Source organism: Dermacentor variabilis, unplaced genomic scaffold, assembly GCF_050947875.1.
Source record: "Dermacentor variabilis isolate Ectoservices unplaced genomic scaffold, ASM5094787v1 scaffold_18, whole genome shotgun sequence".
Classification (NCBI taxonomy): Eukaryota; Metazoa; Arthropoda; class Arachnida; order Ixodida; family Ixodidae; genus Dermacentor; species Dermacentor variabilis.
Window position 1 is genome coordinate 1,017,714 of NW_027460346.1, and position 18,446 is coordinate 1,036,159.

At 49.3% G+C, this 18,446-nt stretch overlaps 1 protein-coding gene across 1 annotated transcript in view; it reads right to left on the minus strand.

The window, feature by feature from the left end:
• Nucleotides 1–18,446, minus strand: part of LOC142568311 (uncharacterized) — a 69,644-nt gene that overhangs the window by 45,317 nt on the left and 5,881 nt on the right. Inside the window, exons 3-6 of the mRNA XM_075678308.1 lie at nt 7,263–8,403; nt 6,267–6,524; nt 5,245–5,538; nt 4,509–4,643 (exon numbers count right to left, since the gene is read on the minus strand). Of these exons, the coding sequence (XP_075534423.1) occupies nt 4,509–4,643; nt 5,245–5,538; nt 6,267–6,524; nt 7,263–8,403 (1,828 nt within the window). The remainder of the gene's footprint in view (nt 1–4,508; nt 4,644–5,244; nt 5,539–6,266; nt 6,525–7,262; nt 8,404–18,446) is intronic.

Here is an 18,446-nt window from a genome sequence, read left to right on the forward strand (position 1 = left end):
GCGTAGCGTGTCGCGTATTCAGTAGCGACGGCGATCCACTTATTCCCTCTAGTCATCGCCGGAAAAGGGCCAAGCAGGTCAAGGCCTACGCGAAAGAACGGTTCAGAGAGAACTTCAATTGGATTGAGTCGTCCGACAGGTGGCAGGGGAGGTTTCTTCCGGCGCTGACGCAAGTCGCGACATAGCAACGCACGGAGCGGTAGAGACCCGGCCAGAAGAACCGGCGTCGTATTCGGTCGTATGTACGCAAAACTCCAAGATGTCCCGCCGTTGATGCATCGTGAAGTTGTTCTAAAGCGATGGATCGCAGATGACGAGGACGGACAAGGAGCAACTCAGGGCCGTCAGGGTTCATATTGCGGCGGTATAGGATGCCGTCGTGCAGCACGAACTTGCGGCATGCGTCGTCAGTGCTGCCAGATTGCACTCCGGCGATGATGGACTAAATGTAAGGATTCGTCGCGTTGTTCAGCGCGCATGTCGGTCATGTCAGTAAAAGCCATCAAGCAGGTCACCAGATCATGCGCAGCAGGATCAGGGGGATCCACGGGGTGACGAGAGAGGCAGTCGGCGTCCTTGTGGATGCGTCCAGTCTTGTAATTGACAACAAATGAAAATTCCTGAAGCCACAAAGCCCATCAACCAAGCCGTGCTGTCGGATCCCGGAGGAAAGACAGCCAGCAGAGTGCGTGGTGGTCTGTAATGACCGAAAACGTGCGGCCGTACAAATATGGCCGGAACTTGGCGACAGCCCAAGCTAAAGCCAGGCACTCCCGCACGGTCATGGAGTAGTTTCTCTCGGCAGGAGACAGCAGGCGGCTGGCGTAAGCTATCACGCACTCGGTACCATTCTGTTGTTGGGCGAGAGCAGCGCCGATGCCATGGCCGCTTTTGTAAGTGTGGATTTCAGTCGGTGCAGATGGATCAAAGTGGGAAAGTACGGGAGGGGTGGTCAGAAACCCGATGAGGGCGTCGAACGCGTGAGCCTGCTCCGGGCCCTATGAGAATGGCGTGTTCTTTTTCAGAAGATCTGTCAAAGGCAGAGCAATGTCGGCGAAGTTTTTGACGAAAGGGCGAAAGTAAGAACACAGGCCGACGAAGCATCGCACGTCAGAAGCAGAACGTGGCACAAGGAAACTGCGTACGGCGCGAACTTTTTCCGGATCTGGTTGAACACCGGATGCGTCTACGAGGTGTCACAACACAGTAATCTGACGGCGCCCGAATTGACACTTCGTGGAGTTCAGTTGGAGGCCGCCTTTTCGGAAGACCGCAAAAATTGCAACGAGTCGGGTAAGGTGGCTGCCGAACGTGGGAGAAAAAACAATAACGGTCGTCAAGGTAACAAAGACAGCTGGTCCATTTGTAGCCTCGTAGAAGAGATTCTATCATACGTTCAAATGTCGCAGGAGCATTGCATAGGCCAAAGGGCATGACTTTGAACTGATATAAGCCATCCGGCGTGATGAAAGCAGTCTTCTCGCGGTCCATTTCACCAACTGAAATCTGCCAGTAGCCAGATCGAAGATCGATGGACGAGAAGTATTTAGCTCCGTGCAAGCAGTCTGAGGCGTCATCGATGCATGGTAGTGGGTAGACGTCTTTTCGCGTAATCTTGTTTAAGTGGCAATAGCCGACGCAAAAACACCAGGTACTTTCTTTCTTTTTCACAAGGACGACAGGTGAAGCCCAAGGGCTGGCTGATGGCTCGATGGCCCCTTTGCGGAGCGGTTTGTCCACTTCTGATTGGATAACTTGACGTTCAGCATACGATACACGATAGGGACGCCGACGACTAGGATTCGTGTCTCCAGGTTTTATACGGTGTTGAACAACAGATGTACGGCCGCCTGTCGCCGAAATCAAAGATGTCACTGTACGATTCATGTAGGAGACGTATGTCCGTGGCCTGTGCCGAAGTGTGGTCAGGTGCAATCATTGTCGCGAGGTCATCCGTTAAGGAACCAGAGCTGTGAGCTGCAATTGGCACTAATTAACCACCCCCGCCATTCAAACTCTCAATGTCAAATTCGGAACCACTAGAAACGCTGGCCAAGAACATGCCGGCCGGAATCACTTGAGGGCACAGGCTGAACTTCAGAAGCGGTAGAACGACGTCGTTATTAGTAACCGTGACCAGCGTGTGCGGAACAGCAACGTTCCGGTTCAAAAGCGCGTCGATGATGGGGCGAAGCACATATTCACCGTCAGCAACCTGTGGCCGAGAAGTCAGTGACGTAAGTAACTGCTTCGGGTGACAGACACACATCGTGAAGCGAGCACAAGTGCGGTGGAGCGGTGCTCGGAGCATCGGTGACTTGAGGCAGTTCCAACTGAAGAACGCCGGTCGCGCAGTCGATGAGAGCAGAATGAATGGATAAAAAGTCCAATCCCAGGATAACGTCGTGAGGGCATTTGTCGATGTCAGCAAACAGAACCGAAGTAGGGCGGCCGGCTATACTTAAACACGCAGTACACATTCGAAGAACAACCAGCACGCCGCCGTCGGCCACATGAAGCACTTGGGCAGCTGCTGGGGTGAAGAGCTTCTTTAAACGTCTACGTAAGCTAGCACCCATCACAGAAACGTGGGCTCCAGTGTCGACGAGTGCTTGGATAGGTACGCCGTCCATTTTAACGTCAATTACGCTTCTCCTTGTGGGCACAGACAGAGGATTCGCTGCAGTAGTAGGCAATGCAGCACCACCTCCGAGGGCTGCATTTCTTAGTTTTCCGAAAGGATGCGGCCAAACGCCACAGGGGACGAAAGGCGACGTGGCTGCGGCGAACGGGAAGATGGGCGACGTGTTTGCGGTGAGCGAGACTGGTGACCGCGCGGCGATGGTGAGCGACTGTAGAACGTGTTCCTAGCAGCGTTGTCGGCACTGTTAGACTCGGCGGTGGGCGAAACATTGCGGCTATTCCCATTAAAACGGCTCAGGTTGGTCGGCGTGCGAAGTGTTGAGGGCCACGAGTTGCGACAGTATCGGGCGACATGACCAATGCGGCGACAGGTGAAACACATCGGCTGGTCCTCCGCAGTTCCCCACTCAGTCGGGTTGCGATAACGCGGAGAGAAGCGTCGGGGTGGAGCGAAAATAGTAGAAGGACGTTCGTTAGCTATGGGATTGGCGACAGCACAGACAGACTGTAGGCCAATGTTTTCAAGTTCCTGTCGAACGATGGCTTGCACGAGGGAAACAGAAATAGGGGTAGCATCAAGGCTACGAAGAACAGAAACCGTAGATCTTCACCACTGATCAGTTAACGCTCTCATCGGCTTGAGCCCCAGCACTTCCGGAAGCTAGAGGTTCCATGCTTGAGGCTGGGTTGAATGAAAGCGTCGCAGCGCCCTCAGAAGTCGGTTGCCTGTATGTCACCACACGCGAAAAGAGAGGAAAGCAGAAGACAAAGGAAACCGACTGGCTAGAAGTACCTGGCTAGAAGGCTCGGTCGTAACTAACTAACTAGTAACTAACTCTTAAGAATGTCCGGGTGCACTAAACGTGTTGTCGGCCACCGAGCAAGTCACAGCATTTCTATGAATTCTGTTTTATTTGCATAATTAGTGAGAATTGAACAACCCTCGAGATCTTGAATGCATATACAAATTTATATTGCGGAAATTTAGAGTGCCCTTGGAAACGCGCTGATTACTGAACAGTCCACGTGACTACACGTTAGCACGCCGCGATCGCAGTGCCCTCAATCGCGCCGCATTTGAATGAACAGCGCTCTTAAGATAGTGTGCTGCCATGCGACCAATTCCGGGTTCGTCATTCTGCTTAGTGCAATCGCGACCGAGCCATGTCTGTTGGTTCCGGCAGTGTAACCGGCTCCAAATTCCTGGCGTGAATATTGAAGCCAACGCCTGCGTCACTGCGAAGGCTGTCACGGTGAGCAGCCGCGCACTATCGATGAAATGCGCGGTTCGTTCGCGCATGGCACCATTGAGAGCACTGCGATTGCGGCGCGCAAGCGTGTTCATACATCATCTAAGATTCCAAATAACGATTGCATAATAGCTAGGAATTTAAAAACTGCTTAATCAGCCTGAAACGCTAAATACATTCTAAACTCCCATACACTTTCTAAACTTTCTAATCTATAAATCTGGGACTTTGAAAGTTGGATTAGATATTCCTAAGTATGCATATAAGAAGCACTCAAAAAGAATTGCGTTATTTACTCTACGGGCTGACCAGAAAAATGCGTTTAGTCGCTTCCTTCGACATAAGTACCAGAATTTCTTTTGTTTTTTTTTAACCTCAGCTTAAAGTTAGCTGGGACACTTGTATATTGGAACTTGGAATGTATGTACTGGTTTGTACATGTAATGTATCAAGGCAAGAAGAGTGAGGACAAATAAGTTTAGAAACGAACGTTAACGATACGACATCGGGCTATATTTTGTATTTCGGACAGGCTTCAAACGCGCCCACTTGGGTTAGCCGTGTACGCAACCTGCATGTGCCAGACCCGATGCAAGTGGACGGCGTGTCTCTCACCTTTCCCTGGCTGAGGGAGAAGTAAAGCTCGAAGAGCACTTCCTCCAGTGCATGGGGACAATCCTGCGCGCGCGTTGTCAGGTTGCGCTGCACTTCTTTGTAACTGTCGGGGTTCATCGCAAGCTCGTCTGCGACCTGTCAAAAGGAAGAACGTGCCAATGGTACTTATCTACGCGACATTTTGTACGAGGGGAGGCGGGCGAATGGCATACGCAACACTGTAATAACGTACTTGAAGACCAGTATTCGGCGGTCTTTTCCTAGATATAGCGAGTATAAATAAACAAAAAAATAATAAAGCGAAGAAAAAAAAAAGAGCTATTTTGCGGAGGTTTCGGAGCATTTCACAAGAGTATGATAATCGAAAAAATGCGGCTACCGATAGCTTAACAGCCGTGTAACTGCAATTTTCACATGTGCGATTTGGCCTTCTTAAATAAAGAGCTACAACTGCGAACGACAGCTGTGCGGCCATAAAAAACAAAAAAAAAAGTTAGAAGAAAACGAAGAACTGCTGAAGAAACCCTAAAGTGACGAGTGTTTTTAATGACTACAAAAAGAAAACCCAAACACATGCGAGGAATGACTCGATGCGTACACTATAACGTCTTCGATCGCGCCACGCTCATGTCTTAGAGTACAATCCGAGGATTGCAACACCGCGCACATGGAAGGGCGCACCTCGCCCCTCCCGCGATCACTCTCGGTGTCTCGCCCAATATTATTGCATGCTCACCTGGAAGCTCTCGGACCACACGCTGAGCAGAGCGTAGGTGACCCCGTAGTCCGGGACGCTGGGCCTGGGCACGGGCTTCAGATCGCGTGCGTGCAGCTCGCGGACCGCGGCGTAGAAGACCTGCGCGCAGTTGCGCGTGCGCAGGATCAGGTTGCACAGGGGCTCCCAGTGGCGGGGCCCGCTGAACGCCAGTCGCAGGACGCGGCTCTTGCCCAGCACGTCGGGGCCGCACTTGAAGGGCCCTTCGCCGAACTCCACGGCCCGGTCCCACGGTGTGGTGTCGGACAGGTTGAACTGCAAAGCCACGACGCCGTGTCGGCGGCTACACTCATTGCTCGGCGAATCGGGCAAGTCATTATGCTGGACACGTGATATATATGGAGACGGGTGAAGACGAGATGCAAAATAAAAAAAAAAAAACAGACACCGTGGTGCAGCGCTAGAATTGTTTAAATCCGAACAAGCTTAATAACGAGCTCGCTGTTCTTATAGTTTTAAGTAGCTCTATATATCGACAGAAGCCTTATCCCTACTGTTCTCACGCTATATACTGTACACATCGTGTCATGCGGGCGATTAAGGATTTTATAATCGGCACTCATTAAGGATCAACAACTGCTCACGTTAGGAATTGTGACGGCGTCAAATACTTCCCGTCAGATTGCAAATCGCGGGAGCGAGCACGCCTCCTCGTTCACGCTGTTCACGGGTATACGCGTTCGTGGCGGACATAAATCAATAGAGCCATTGCTCTTCGTACGCGCACGACCCACCGAGTGTCACGATGCGGGACTAGAAATTGTGCGAACAACTAACGTCGTGCAAACGCTGCAACTATACTCTGCATATTTTGTGCAGAATCTTGCCTTAATATTTTATCACTCGTGCTTCCTACTTTTTATTCAACGTTTTTTGGCAAATACGGTTTGAAAACTATATAATCCAATGCTAACAGTCCGGTTTATGCCTGTATATGCGTCTCAATCTGCACAACTCTCACTTCGCCCTGAAATTCCTCTCACCTGGGGTAGGTAGTCACCCTCGCGGTGGCAGTGACTCATGGAAGTGTTTCCGGCACATAGCTTGTAGAGGAGCGGCGTATGCAGGAGGTGCAAGTAGGCGGTTGTAGAAGTGGGCGATGTTTTGCACAGCACAATGCGGCATATCGTCGAATACCTCACAAGGAGCCGGTAGAGGGTGTGACTGGAGTCTTGCTTGTCCACAAAGTAGAGGTGCAGTGCGCTGGTGCAGTGCTCAAAATGAACGTTGCTCTGCGTCACCTGCATTGTTAGCGCACAAAATTTAATTATTGGCACAGAAACTGCTCGTATACGCTAAACGCTGGCAATGGACCGCGAATGATTGCTACAAAAGCGCAACGACAATCGATACACAGCGACATCGTGCGAGCATTACGGTGCATTACATTAGTTGGCAAACGAACGACCGCTAGTCACTTGCCGTTGACTGCGTATGAGATGCTCTTTATTCAAAAGAAAAAAAAATCTCGTGAAACAATGCCGCCAGAGTTATCTATTCAGCCTTTCAACAAACAAACAAACAAACAATAATTAGCGGAGCAGTGGGAGGTACAGCTCGCCAGCTCGGACCTGGGGGTGCAGAGGTCACTCCTCCACCGAGTCCAGCGGGCGGCCAAGGCCAGTAGAGCCCTGGACTCAGGCAGCCACCCATCGCTCCTTGGCCCTTTTTCCCCCACTCCCTTTATTAATAAAGTTTTGCCCTATTGCTTACTACTACTAAACATCTCGTAGAAACACAGGGACATCTCACGAAGGAAAGGAGTACAGTTAAAGCGGTGAATAAGACCGGCATACACTGCGTGGCAGCGATATTTAGCGCAGTTTGGCGCAATTTCAGCTCGGTCTGCCAGCGGTTTAAAGCTGCTCAGTCGGCCCGTAATAGGTGCAGAGAGCCGGACAGCAGTGGTTATTACTTGTACGTTCCTAACCTTTTTTGAGTGTTCACGCTGAGTTTCTCCTATCAACAGTCCCGCTTACCTTGAAGCCTTCACCCGGACGTGGAGGCTGCGACGTCGACGATCTGGTGCTTTTGGGCGACGTGGGCGACGAGGGCGAATTCGAGCACGACGAAGCCGCGCGCGAAGCAGCGCTCGAGGGCGCGCTCGAGGCATCTGTGGCAAGCGCGCCACCCACCGAGGAACCCGTGCTGGGAGCTGGTGGCTGGCTGGGCGACGACGATGGGTGGCTCGACGGGGCGACGCAGTCCTGCAGGTCCTCCTCCTTGGGCGTCAGCAGCGCGGCCCATTTGCCCTTCTCCTTCGGTGGCGGCGTGGTCTGAATGATGGCGGGCTGCGGGCCAGGCCGAAATGGCTGCGGCGGTGGCTCCGGGACTGGGGGCGCCACCGGCGTCAGCCAGCCCTGCCAGCTGCTACGCTGCTCCGTCGTATCGCTGGACCTCGGATGAGTCGTGATGGAGGCACACGACGGCGGATCCGCTAGGAGCGGCCACGCGAGTAGAGAACGCTCCGCGGTGTCCGCCGCTGTTGCGGAAGGGTTGTGCGGAGTTGACGTCGTGGACGGAGGGTTTTCAGATGTGGCAATTGCACTCTCAGCAGGATTCGCGCTCGGCAACTCCTGCGCGGCTTGCTCCTCTGCTGGCTGTGACGGAGGAGCGGACGAGCTGATCTCACTGGAAGTTGAGTCTGCAGGCGGTTCACTCGGAGAAGGCGGTGGCGAAGACGATCTCTCCGAGTTAGCCGACGCTCTCCGCAAAGAAAACCTCTTGGCTTCACAGGCCAGCTTGCGACAAGGAGCCATTGCCAGCGAGCTGCCTCCGGACAGCGCATAGCCAGATCTAGGGTCCAACTCTGCTTTCTTCCACTTGGCGAACTTTGTCATTCCGTATTTGTTGAAGTTGGACGACTTTTTAGAAGACGAAGTCTTGGTACCGGGGGGAGCAGTGCGCGCACTGTCGAAGTGCGCAACGAAGGTGTTGTAGCCCAGCAGACAACCCAGCGCGAATGCGGTCACAGGTATGTCTTTGTGCTCCATGGCAATCACCGAGTCGTACGGGTTGCAGCGCTCCTCGAGCTCCTCCGATGCGAGCCACCACTCGGGTGGATCGCACTTGCGAGCCACGCCACCGCTGAGGACGTGCTGCACAATTTCCAAGTCACACCTGCGGGCGATGGGAGAGCCAACGTGCGTGCGCTCGCGTCTTCGGGAATTTCTCGATAAAGACAACCTATCAGCGTTCAGATAATTTGAGATTATCCTTGCATGCAGATCAAGGTGGATGCAGCGACGAATTTAACGGTTTCCTTATCGGTTTCAGTATTTCTGCTTCAACAGAAACAGGCGATATAATGCTACAATGCTTGAAGGCTTCGCTCATTTTCTTTCGCACATGTAATCGTCTTTCTCCGCGAGCGGGTGTGTACGCTACCCATAATACACGTAATATTACTTGAGCGTCTGCGCAGTTCCTGGGATTCTTTTTTTTGGTGGGGGGGGGGGGGGGGTGCAGGTAGGTTTAATCATCCTTCTCGAGAATACTGCGTGCATAGCTTGTGAAATGCTTCCAGGTCCCTGTATAACATTCATCATTCCGAAGCGCCATGGGTCCGCGGAGACTAGGACCCTTACTGCTGTGTTTCGGGTGCCAGGAGTATCACTGCGATGGGGCCGCCAACACATGGTGTCACTCGCGGAGTGGCTTCGAAACGTTTAACAAAGACTGTGCACTACGCACTAACTCTTGCGATCAAGACATGACACCTTTTAGCTGCAGGCGGCACCCGCCTACACTCAGAAACAATATTTATCGTGTGCCTAAACCTATTAGTCTCCCTGTGGCAATAATCACACGGGGCGTCGGTTACGCGGTGTCATGTCGCGATTCCCTTGGCGAGTATTATTGTTACATACACTAATGTGCGCGAGTATTGTTTTCTTTTTTCCGTAGGTGAAGGCTTTGAAAAAATACTGCTGTTATTTTTCTTGCCCAGGACTCGCTTGCTGTATAGAAAACTTGTGGAACGTTGTCTCCAATTTGACAGCGAGGCAGACCTTGTGCGATGGTAGGCGCGGCATGAATTAACGAATGGGTGTAGCACATATTCTTGAATCCACGCAAGCACCACCGACATGCGTAGAATGTCCGATGGCGTCATGGGCAGGGGCTTAGCCAGGGGGGGGGAGGGGCTTATGGGGCTTCAGCCCCCCCCCCAAAATTTTTTTTCGTGCTGTCCCTGCACCGCTGACCAAAGCAACCCCCGGCGCTGAAAATCATTCTGGATTTTGTCTAAAATGTCTTTTTCACGCTCGAAAAACATTTCACCGCGAAGATTGCGAACTGGGGCTAGATTTCACGGCAACGCCCATGCACCGGGAGTCACATAACGCAAGCGGCCCCAACCGAGCACAAAGTTTCAAGGGTGTTTTGATGGCGAACTGCGTCTCCGCGGCATCTCGCGGAGTCCGCGGGACCTACGGAGCGCATTTATGTCAATTCCAGAACTTTATGGGTATAAAGTTTTCATAAATTTTTGATGTGAAAGGTGCATTGGGCATTCCTAAAGTTGTGCTTTAGATATTCAATTGCATAATTTGCGGGTTCATTGTGGTTATAAACATTTGACGCCAAAGGTGATTGACTTTTCTAAAGTCGTACATTGGAACATACAACGAGACAAGCCAAATCAACAAACTATCAGACAAGTTGCCAAAGCACGCAGCGAGGTCGGATGAGACGAACCGTTGCGGTGGTTCATTTGCACCGTCATGTCACACAAAAAAAATTATCTACATTTTCTTTACCTACCCCAGAGCATCCATGTGAAGACAATAAAGCCAGCCAGGGTAACTATATATTATGTTCTTATTTATTTTTTGTACGTTGACTTTTATTTCCCAGGACACATTGAGCTTCTTCAATTTTTTTTTTTCGCTACCCTACCCACGGGCTGCCAGAGCCAACCAGAGCGCATGCGCTTTTCTCGTGTTGCACCCGACCACCGCGCGGCGCACTTTGGTGAGCGTTCGGTTTTCTCTGGCCGAGTGGATTTTCGCCTGGCAGAGTTTCGGACGCTTTCTGGCTAGTAGACGAGAAAAAGAAACAATGGTCGCTCGCCGCCATCATTGTGGGGACTCGGCGGATTGCACCGTACGTGTTCCCTGTAGTGCAACCTCTCCGGAAAGTCTTGTATTGCCGTGCAGGATACCGAGCAGTATGCGTAAGGTTTCCGGGGGACCAAGCGTCTGATGTTTTCTTCGATATGTCCATGGAATTATCATGCACCGGATACACCTCACCAAATTATAATACCTATGCCGATATTGTGATGCACCAGACACCCTCCAACACATGGTGTTGGTGTGCCCCCAACCGCAAGGAAAACAGTCATGATGCCTCAGAAGCGCTACAAGCGATCGAAGAAGCGTGTGAGGCAATGTTAAAGGCACAGAGCCTGGAAGATCAGCGAAGTCTGGTGGACTGGCCCCGGGCTGCGGCATTAGCCAACGGGTTTCTGGACTAAGAGAGCCGCCCACCTATAGGGCGAAGAAAGAACACTTTCTTGCTGTTTCTCACAATAAACGTTCATTCCTCCTTCGGTAGCCACATTAGGTGCCCAAAGTAGGCATTCGATTGTGGCCAAGATAGTTTCCTTCGCGTTTTTTTTTATTATTTCGGTGCCCCCGCCCCACAAAATGAAGAAAAAGGCATGTTGCGGCGCAGCGAATGGTCGCATGGCGAAAGTTCGATTTTGTTACTTCTTTTGCGGAAAGTTATGGGCCACGGGACACTTCAGTTGCCGGACACTCTTATTTTATTATTGCGGTAGCAATTATATCGACACTCCAGGCGCCATCCTGCCGTCGCCCTCATGTCCTGTATAATGTCCAAGGGCGATAACATCGTGACCGCGCGCCGCATGCTGTATGTGCGACTGTCAACAATTGTGGCTCAGCCTTGTCTGCGCAATGGAGAGAAGCGGGAAGGAAACGCGCCGCCTTCCGTAGCACGCGATACACCGGGGGGAGTGGATGGAATGGGGGCGGGATCTAAGATTCTGTGGATCTGTGATTGAGCAACATGTTTATTTGCCTTGTTTGGCGCATCATATACAGTGACTTTTTCTTAGATACGTAGATTTATTAGCTACTTATACGTATGTTTAAATATCTTGTTGCGAGGTTTTGTGTATACGTGCAGTGAACTTTGTTTCCAGTGATACTTTTTTGCCCTTTATCAAGCTCTGTCTTCGCATTTTTCATCTACGAGGGCGAGTGAAATGAACGTGAGCCTACCCACCCCGCGCAATAATGGTTCGGTTCATTACCTGCGAGGCATGTGCGTAGAAGAGAGGGATGTCTCATTGACAAAAGTGACACGCAGGTGTGAGGATAAAGGTTCTGTAATGCTCTCATACATTCGGTTCAACATGGTTGCGTGACATATTGGAAACTCCAAAAGTTGAACAGTGGTGCCGTGAAGTTTTTGACTGCTGAAGGTATTTCGGAAAAACAAATTAGTCGCCGTACGGCTCCCGTGTACGTTGAACATCGCATTTCATTGGCCACTGTGAAGCGTTGGAGCAAACGGTTCAAAGGAGGACGTGAAAGTTGCAAAGACGATCCAAGACGCGACTAAAGCCATCGTGAAATCACCCTTAACAAAATTGCAAAAGTTGATACGGTGATGAGACAAAAACGGAGGATAAGAATTGGTGAACTGGCAGAGCGTGTGAACATCAGTCATAGTTCGGTTCACGCCATAATTTATGAACATGTCGTATCGGCTCTTGTGTGCGCAATGGATGCCCAAGATATTGAACCACCGCCAGAAAACTGAGAAGTTCGGCGCGGCCTTGACTCATCCGATCCGGTATGAGAATGAAGGTGACGATTTCTTGTCTCCAATTGTGATCGGAGACGAACCATGGCGCCGCTTCTATGAGCCTGAAACACGACGGCAAAGCTTACAGTGGAAACATTCGAATTCACCACCCCCAAGAAAGCAAAGGCCGTCATTTCCGACGGAAAGGTGTTGTTGACTTTTTTTTCGATCATCAGGCGCCATTACTGATAGAATTTGCTAAATCTTGAGAGACTGTAAATTGCTTCCGATATTGTGAAACGCCGGATCGGCTGCGTGTCGCAATCAAGAACAAACGACGTGGAAAATTGACGAATGGGGTCGTCATCTTCCATAACAATGCCCGTCCCCGTGTCGCTGATGTGGTTAATACAAAGCTGGCGAAGTTTAAGTGGGAAACGCTGAAACATCCGCCGTACACTTCAAACCTGTCGCCTTTGACTACCACATTTTGGGGCACCTGAAGAAACAGCTCAAGGGAACCAGATTCGCGCCGCACGATGACGTGAAAGAGTCATTTGGAGACTTTTTAAAGCAGCAACCCAAGCACTTTTATGAGACGGGAATCGCGCGACTCTTTACTCAATGGGACAAATTTTAAATGCTCATGGAGACTACCCTGTTTACCCCGTTTGTCAGTACCCCGTTTGTCATATATTCGCGTTGGCTCACTTTCATTTGACTCACCCTCGCGTATTATGCAGAACTGCTTTTTATACATGCTCTGTGTTGCGAGCATTATTTCGGTGAAACGTAACCTCGCGATACTCACGATACACGACTGGTGACAGCTGCTCCTGCGTAATACAGTGGAACAAATGACAGCGTCATTGAGATTTTGCACTGGCCATTGCATGTGTACGAGAACGTGAGCAAGGTTTTTCAATGACAGTTTCATTAACATATGTGTCCTCAACTTGTTCATTTTATGGGCTTTACATTTTTCGTATCAGCGGCATACACTGCTTAGCTGGTTTCGAACTGATATAATTCTGAAATTCGTGTGATACCTTCTTTAGCTGATAAATAGACAAAAACATGGAAGCATTGATATCAGTTATTTCGGGCACAATTTTTTGCACATGCCGGTATATTCCTTTATGAAAAAAATATATATCTTACTTGTTTTGACAGTGCGTAGCGTTCAACAGTTCGGTTGCAGCATATTTGGCAATGGCAATGCAGTTATTATTCATGTATTTGATCCCTCGATAAATGGTTTATGAGGAAGCTTTAGCTCGGGCTCAACTACGACGCTGCCTATTCAAATACATGTAAAACGCAGAAACGCTTTTCTGAGATAACCTCTGGATCGTTTTTAATTAAATTTGTTGCATTGGAGAGAGAAAGTTGAATTCTAGCGTCTGTTGAAAGCGTAATTTTGATTTAGGGCCTGAATTTGGTTAAAATATTTAGAAAAATTTGAAAGTTCGAAAAATATGGAACCACGGCGTTTACAAACTAATAGCTCTGCATCAAGAACACATATCACGCTTCTGTAAACGCCATCTACTATAACTGTCAAAGAGCAAATTTTGGTGTGTCAATTTGTGACTTACGTGAATTGGTTACGTTGTGAGCAAGGGTTCTTTCTGCAAAATCCGTATTTCCATAATACTAAATTTTTTGAGATTCTTGTGTAACGTATCAATTTTTTCCGCTTTAGATGTACTATTAGATGCAATTCGCAGAATTGTGATATCACTTTCATTGTTGAGTTACAATGTTCTAAATTTGATAGTATCGTTTACTAAAAATTGGCGACTTTTGACATATTTTAATAAAGAATTGACAACCTAATTGAAAAATTCAAAACAAGCTGTCTCTACTGTTTAAGTTTCTTTTTTAAATGTAACTAACGTCGTCAAATTTGGTGCATCGGTTGCCAAGAAAAACGAATTCTCCTTCTACATGTACAGTAAACTCTCAGCTGTGCGAACATCAGTTTATCGAATATTTCAGAATAACGGACTTTTTAAAAATCCCCGGCAGTTTTCTTATAGATTCTATGCAAAAGTGTTTCACTCAAACGAATTTCGGAACAGTCAATATTTCAGTTTAACGAACTCACTCAGAGGACCAAGGCTTATTTTTACGATCAGAACCGATGCCCGCCCTCATAAAACTGCCGCTTCTGCGGCAATGTAACGTCGCTGGCGCTACAGCGTCCCTGGGGCAAAGCGGCGGCGCGCAAAACGAACGGCAACGAGGCATGGCCTCCGGGATCACCCGCACAAAACTTGCAAGCATGTAATCTTGGAGGCCATGAACAAAGTAACATCGCTGGCGCTTACAACGCCGCCAGAGCAAAGCGGCGATCTGTCACACCATAAAGCACGTGGGGTGTGTTTTTTTTTTCCAACCCGCTAGTCATGGCATGGTCGTCGTCTCTTTCTTTCGAAGAAGAGGCGAAGAAGACAAAGAAGAGACGAAGAAGAGGCAACTGCAGAGCCAGTTTCAAGCCCTATAACTCTAGCTCAGGTTGTAGGGTACATTGGAAAGTGGAGAGACTTTGTGTCTTAACAGCAAGCTGTTCCAGAAGAAGTGTACAAAAACATTGACTCTTTGGACAGTTTTGTTACTTCCTGTGCTTTAAAAGTACAAGTGCAGAAGAAGATTACAGACTTTTTTTCTAAGTGAGAAAGGCAGCATTATAACTGTTATGAACCTTGCATTATAACTGTTATGAACCTTGCACTTGTTGATATGTACAAATTCCATTTCACACATTTCTGACGCTATGGATGCCATGTATTTTGCTCCATGAATTGCACTTCAAACTTTTGGCTCTGTATGTCATGTCTTATGTTGGTGTAGTGAATATTCAGTTTAGTGAACTTTCAGTTAAGTGAACCTTCGGTCCCTTGAAGTTCACTCAAGTGAGAGTTCACTGTATATAGATAGGAGCACCCGAGCTAAAGCTTCCACTTAAGGAGGAGGCCGAGCTGCAACATGAGCCCCCCACCCCGAACGAAATTTCTGGCTACGCCACTGGTCATGGGTTATTATCGGGCAAACCTGAGCAGTACGATTTTAATGGACGACCACAGACGATGCTCGCTGCTATCTCTGACACTCAAGTGTTCAAAGGGACAGACCGATGTGCTAGTTGACATCGCATTATGGGATGCGTAGCGTAAATCGGGCATATGTGGATTTAGGTTCACGTTGAACAACCCTATAGGTGGTCGAAATTGATCCCCTACTGCGGCGCGCCTCTATCAGGTCGTGGTGTCGGCACGTAAAACCGCAGAATTTTCTTTGTAAGACGGGAAAGATCGATGCGTGCGCCGTTCTCGCTACACGCCTCAGATAGCTTAAGCGTATAGCGCTCATTTCAGGGCACACAAAGGCAGTTCGCCTAATGCGGAGTTGCGATTCGTCCGCTTTGCGCTTTCCTGCCATAGTGTGTCTGCCTCTGCACTGGCATTGGACGATGTGTGCGCGCGCGTACGTGCGCCCTAAAACTACGCTATGCACATCCTTGCCAATCCTCACTAGACATGGCTTAAAATTGGCGCAAGGGTATGAAAAACAATGGGCGGTGTTAAAATAGATTATTGGGAAATAGGGAAAAAAATATTGAATTCATCATATCTGGCGTAACAGCGCAACAAGGACACGGATCCAAGAACGAAGCAGCGGAACTGGAGCTTTATAGGACGTCCAGGACATCGAGCATCTCTAATTCCGGAGGTTCATTATATTACCTTGAAATAATGTTCTGGTTGTATGACAGCTTGTGTGCAAAACCCGGTCATATATATGCGTCCTCACGGCTTGGAATAAGCGTTTCTTTTGCAGTGGCTATCGGCAAGCGAGATCGCAGTGGGCCATGGAGTCAGGCATAGTTAGCTTCGCTATCGCCTGTATTTATATGTTGTTTTTGTAGTAGTTTTTTACATCGAAACAGTTTCAAAAACATCGTGTGGCTGATAACGCGACTCCACCTCTGCGTCTCAATTACAATTGAAGAGGCGGACGTACGTTACGCTCGAACGGCAAGCCGCGATGTACAATTAGCTAATAATAAAGTTCCACTGATTCTAACTTTCTTTAGTAATCAACTGTATATTACACGCTGAAATTGCGAAATTAAAGGCGGTGATGAAGTGCCATATCCATTCAGTATACTCCCGACATTATATCTCGAGATGACGTCCTCCAAATTGCTCGACGATATGCAGTAACGTTCCGACTATCCCGCAGCGCGTGAAGGAGACTTTTAATATGCATATAAATATGTAACCGTTTCTTAGCACGTTTTCGGAACGGTTATCTCTAAACTGGTGCTAAGGGATTTCTGATAAATAAACTAGACCTCAATCCTACGCGCCTGCTGCTATTCCGCATTTGCCACATATGTGCGTTAACGTTACTCAAGAGATGCCAAGTTGGTCTAAAGCCCCTCAATTTTTCAAAAGTAGCGCCATTCTTAGATCTTTCCGCCACCCCGCTCACCCTGGCGAGTCCTCCTCCACGCCTCCTGCCGCCCCAGCCTCCTCCGCTCCCCCATTGGCCAATCTGTGTCACGTGGAAGCAAGCGCCGCGCTTTTATATATTTTTTCTTTCCAGCGCGGAGCAGTCGCCGCGCTTTTGTATATTTTTTCTTTCCAGCGCGCGTCGACCTCCATTGTTGGGCCTGCGCGACGAAAGTACGGCAGGCGGACTGACGGAGTGCGTTAGCGTAATAGAATGTGTAGGGCCGAGAACTTAATTGCGATGCCATGCTGCTGCGCCTTCGGTTGCCGCAACAGACACAGCGAGGGCAGAAAGCTTTTTGCTTTGCCGTCCGGCGGGGGCAACGCAAAAAGAAGTGTGGATTCGCAGGATCGGGCGGGCTGACTTCAAGGAAGTGGCAAAGAACGCACGGCTGAGTGAAGTAAGGGCCACGGCTACTCACAACCTCTTACTTTGAGCCTAGTTCACGCCTTCCGCTTCGAAAAAGTGTGTGTTCATGGTCTGAGTGGATTTTAGCGCGTTGTTTGACTTTTTTTTTCGAATGTGCTCTCTTTGTTTCGTAGTTTCGTTTGCGGTAAAATGCACGCATCTGCAGCTGGCCTGTGACATAAAAGCGACTTTATTCAGGGTGTCTTTTGAGCTCCACCAGGAGTTAGCACATTCTCGACGCTTTTGCAATGCTCACTATGACTTACCATGCAGTCTTTTAGCCTCGAATGTACGCCCGCATGTATTGATTTGGTTTGTGGTGATTAACGTTTTTAACGTTCCAAAGCGACTAAGGCTAGAATGGAGGTCGTAGTGGATGGCTCCGGATAACTTTATCTAGCTCGCCTGGGGATGTTTAACGTGCACTTTGATCGTAGAGTCGTACGTGGGCCGGTAAATTCCTCGTTGGCGTTTCATAATACTCGCGTGCTAGCGCTGCTTTAGAAGTACGTTGGCGCCACGGCGCGATTGTATTTCTTCAATAAATTTTATTTACTAGTTGTAACAACTTGTCATTATTCCGTATTATTGATGGCGCCTCCAGGGCACCAAAGCGGCAACGGGAACACCAAAGCTAGAACCTGGGCTGGATGGGGCTCGTCGAAGCCTGTGCATGCCAAGGGGGTATAAGATCGCGGACAGCCAATTTTGTATGCGAAACCTCCCGGCGACGCCTGCATTATTTAACGTCACGTGCTCTTTAGAGGCCACCGTTAGCCATTACATGTGCCCTCGTGGAGCAGTACTTGAAAAAAAAACATATCGTAGCGGTTACCAAAGCACCCCGCAATGAAAAAAACGGCCCTGTTGCCCGGGATTGCTGACCGCACACAGCCGGAATCTCTCACGCGCCGGCCGAACAAAAGTATCCTGCAGGTACATAAATGAACCTACGAAACCACGCACACACGCTTTCACGCTGTCAGCACCTGAAACTTTGGTAATTACGCGCGTGTTTGAGTACACCGCGTGCTTGCGACGTGTTTCAGCAACACGAACTCTCAACGTCGCGCGCTTTACGCCTTAAATACGCTTTGAATAATGGTCCTTTTCACAATTTCTTCCGCCATTCCAACACGAAATTCTAAAGGCCAGTTAGCAACTGACGAAGAAAGATCTCGATTGAAAAAACTGCTCCGCAGGGCTCGAACGAACTTTTTTGCGAATTTTCTCCCGTAGCGTGTTAGCCGTCGTCTGCTACGGCAGGCCCACCACCGGCGGCGCCACCGTCGAGGCCGCGCCGAGTGGAGGAGGAGGGAAGCGAATGGCGCTACTTTGGGAGATTGAGGGGCTTTAAGTTGGTCCGCTCAGCACCGCCATCTGTCGACCATTCTCTGCAATATTCTTTAGACTAAAAAGGCCTTGCACGTACCGATTTACAGTGGCTCACAGTG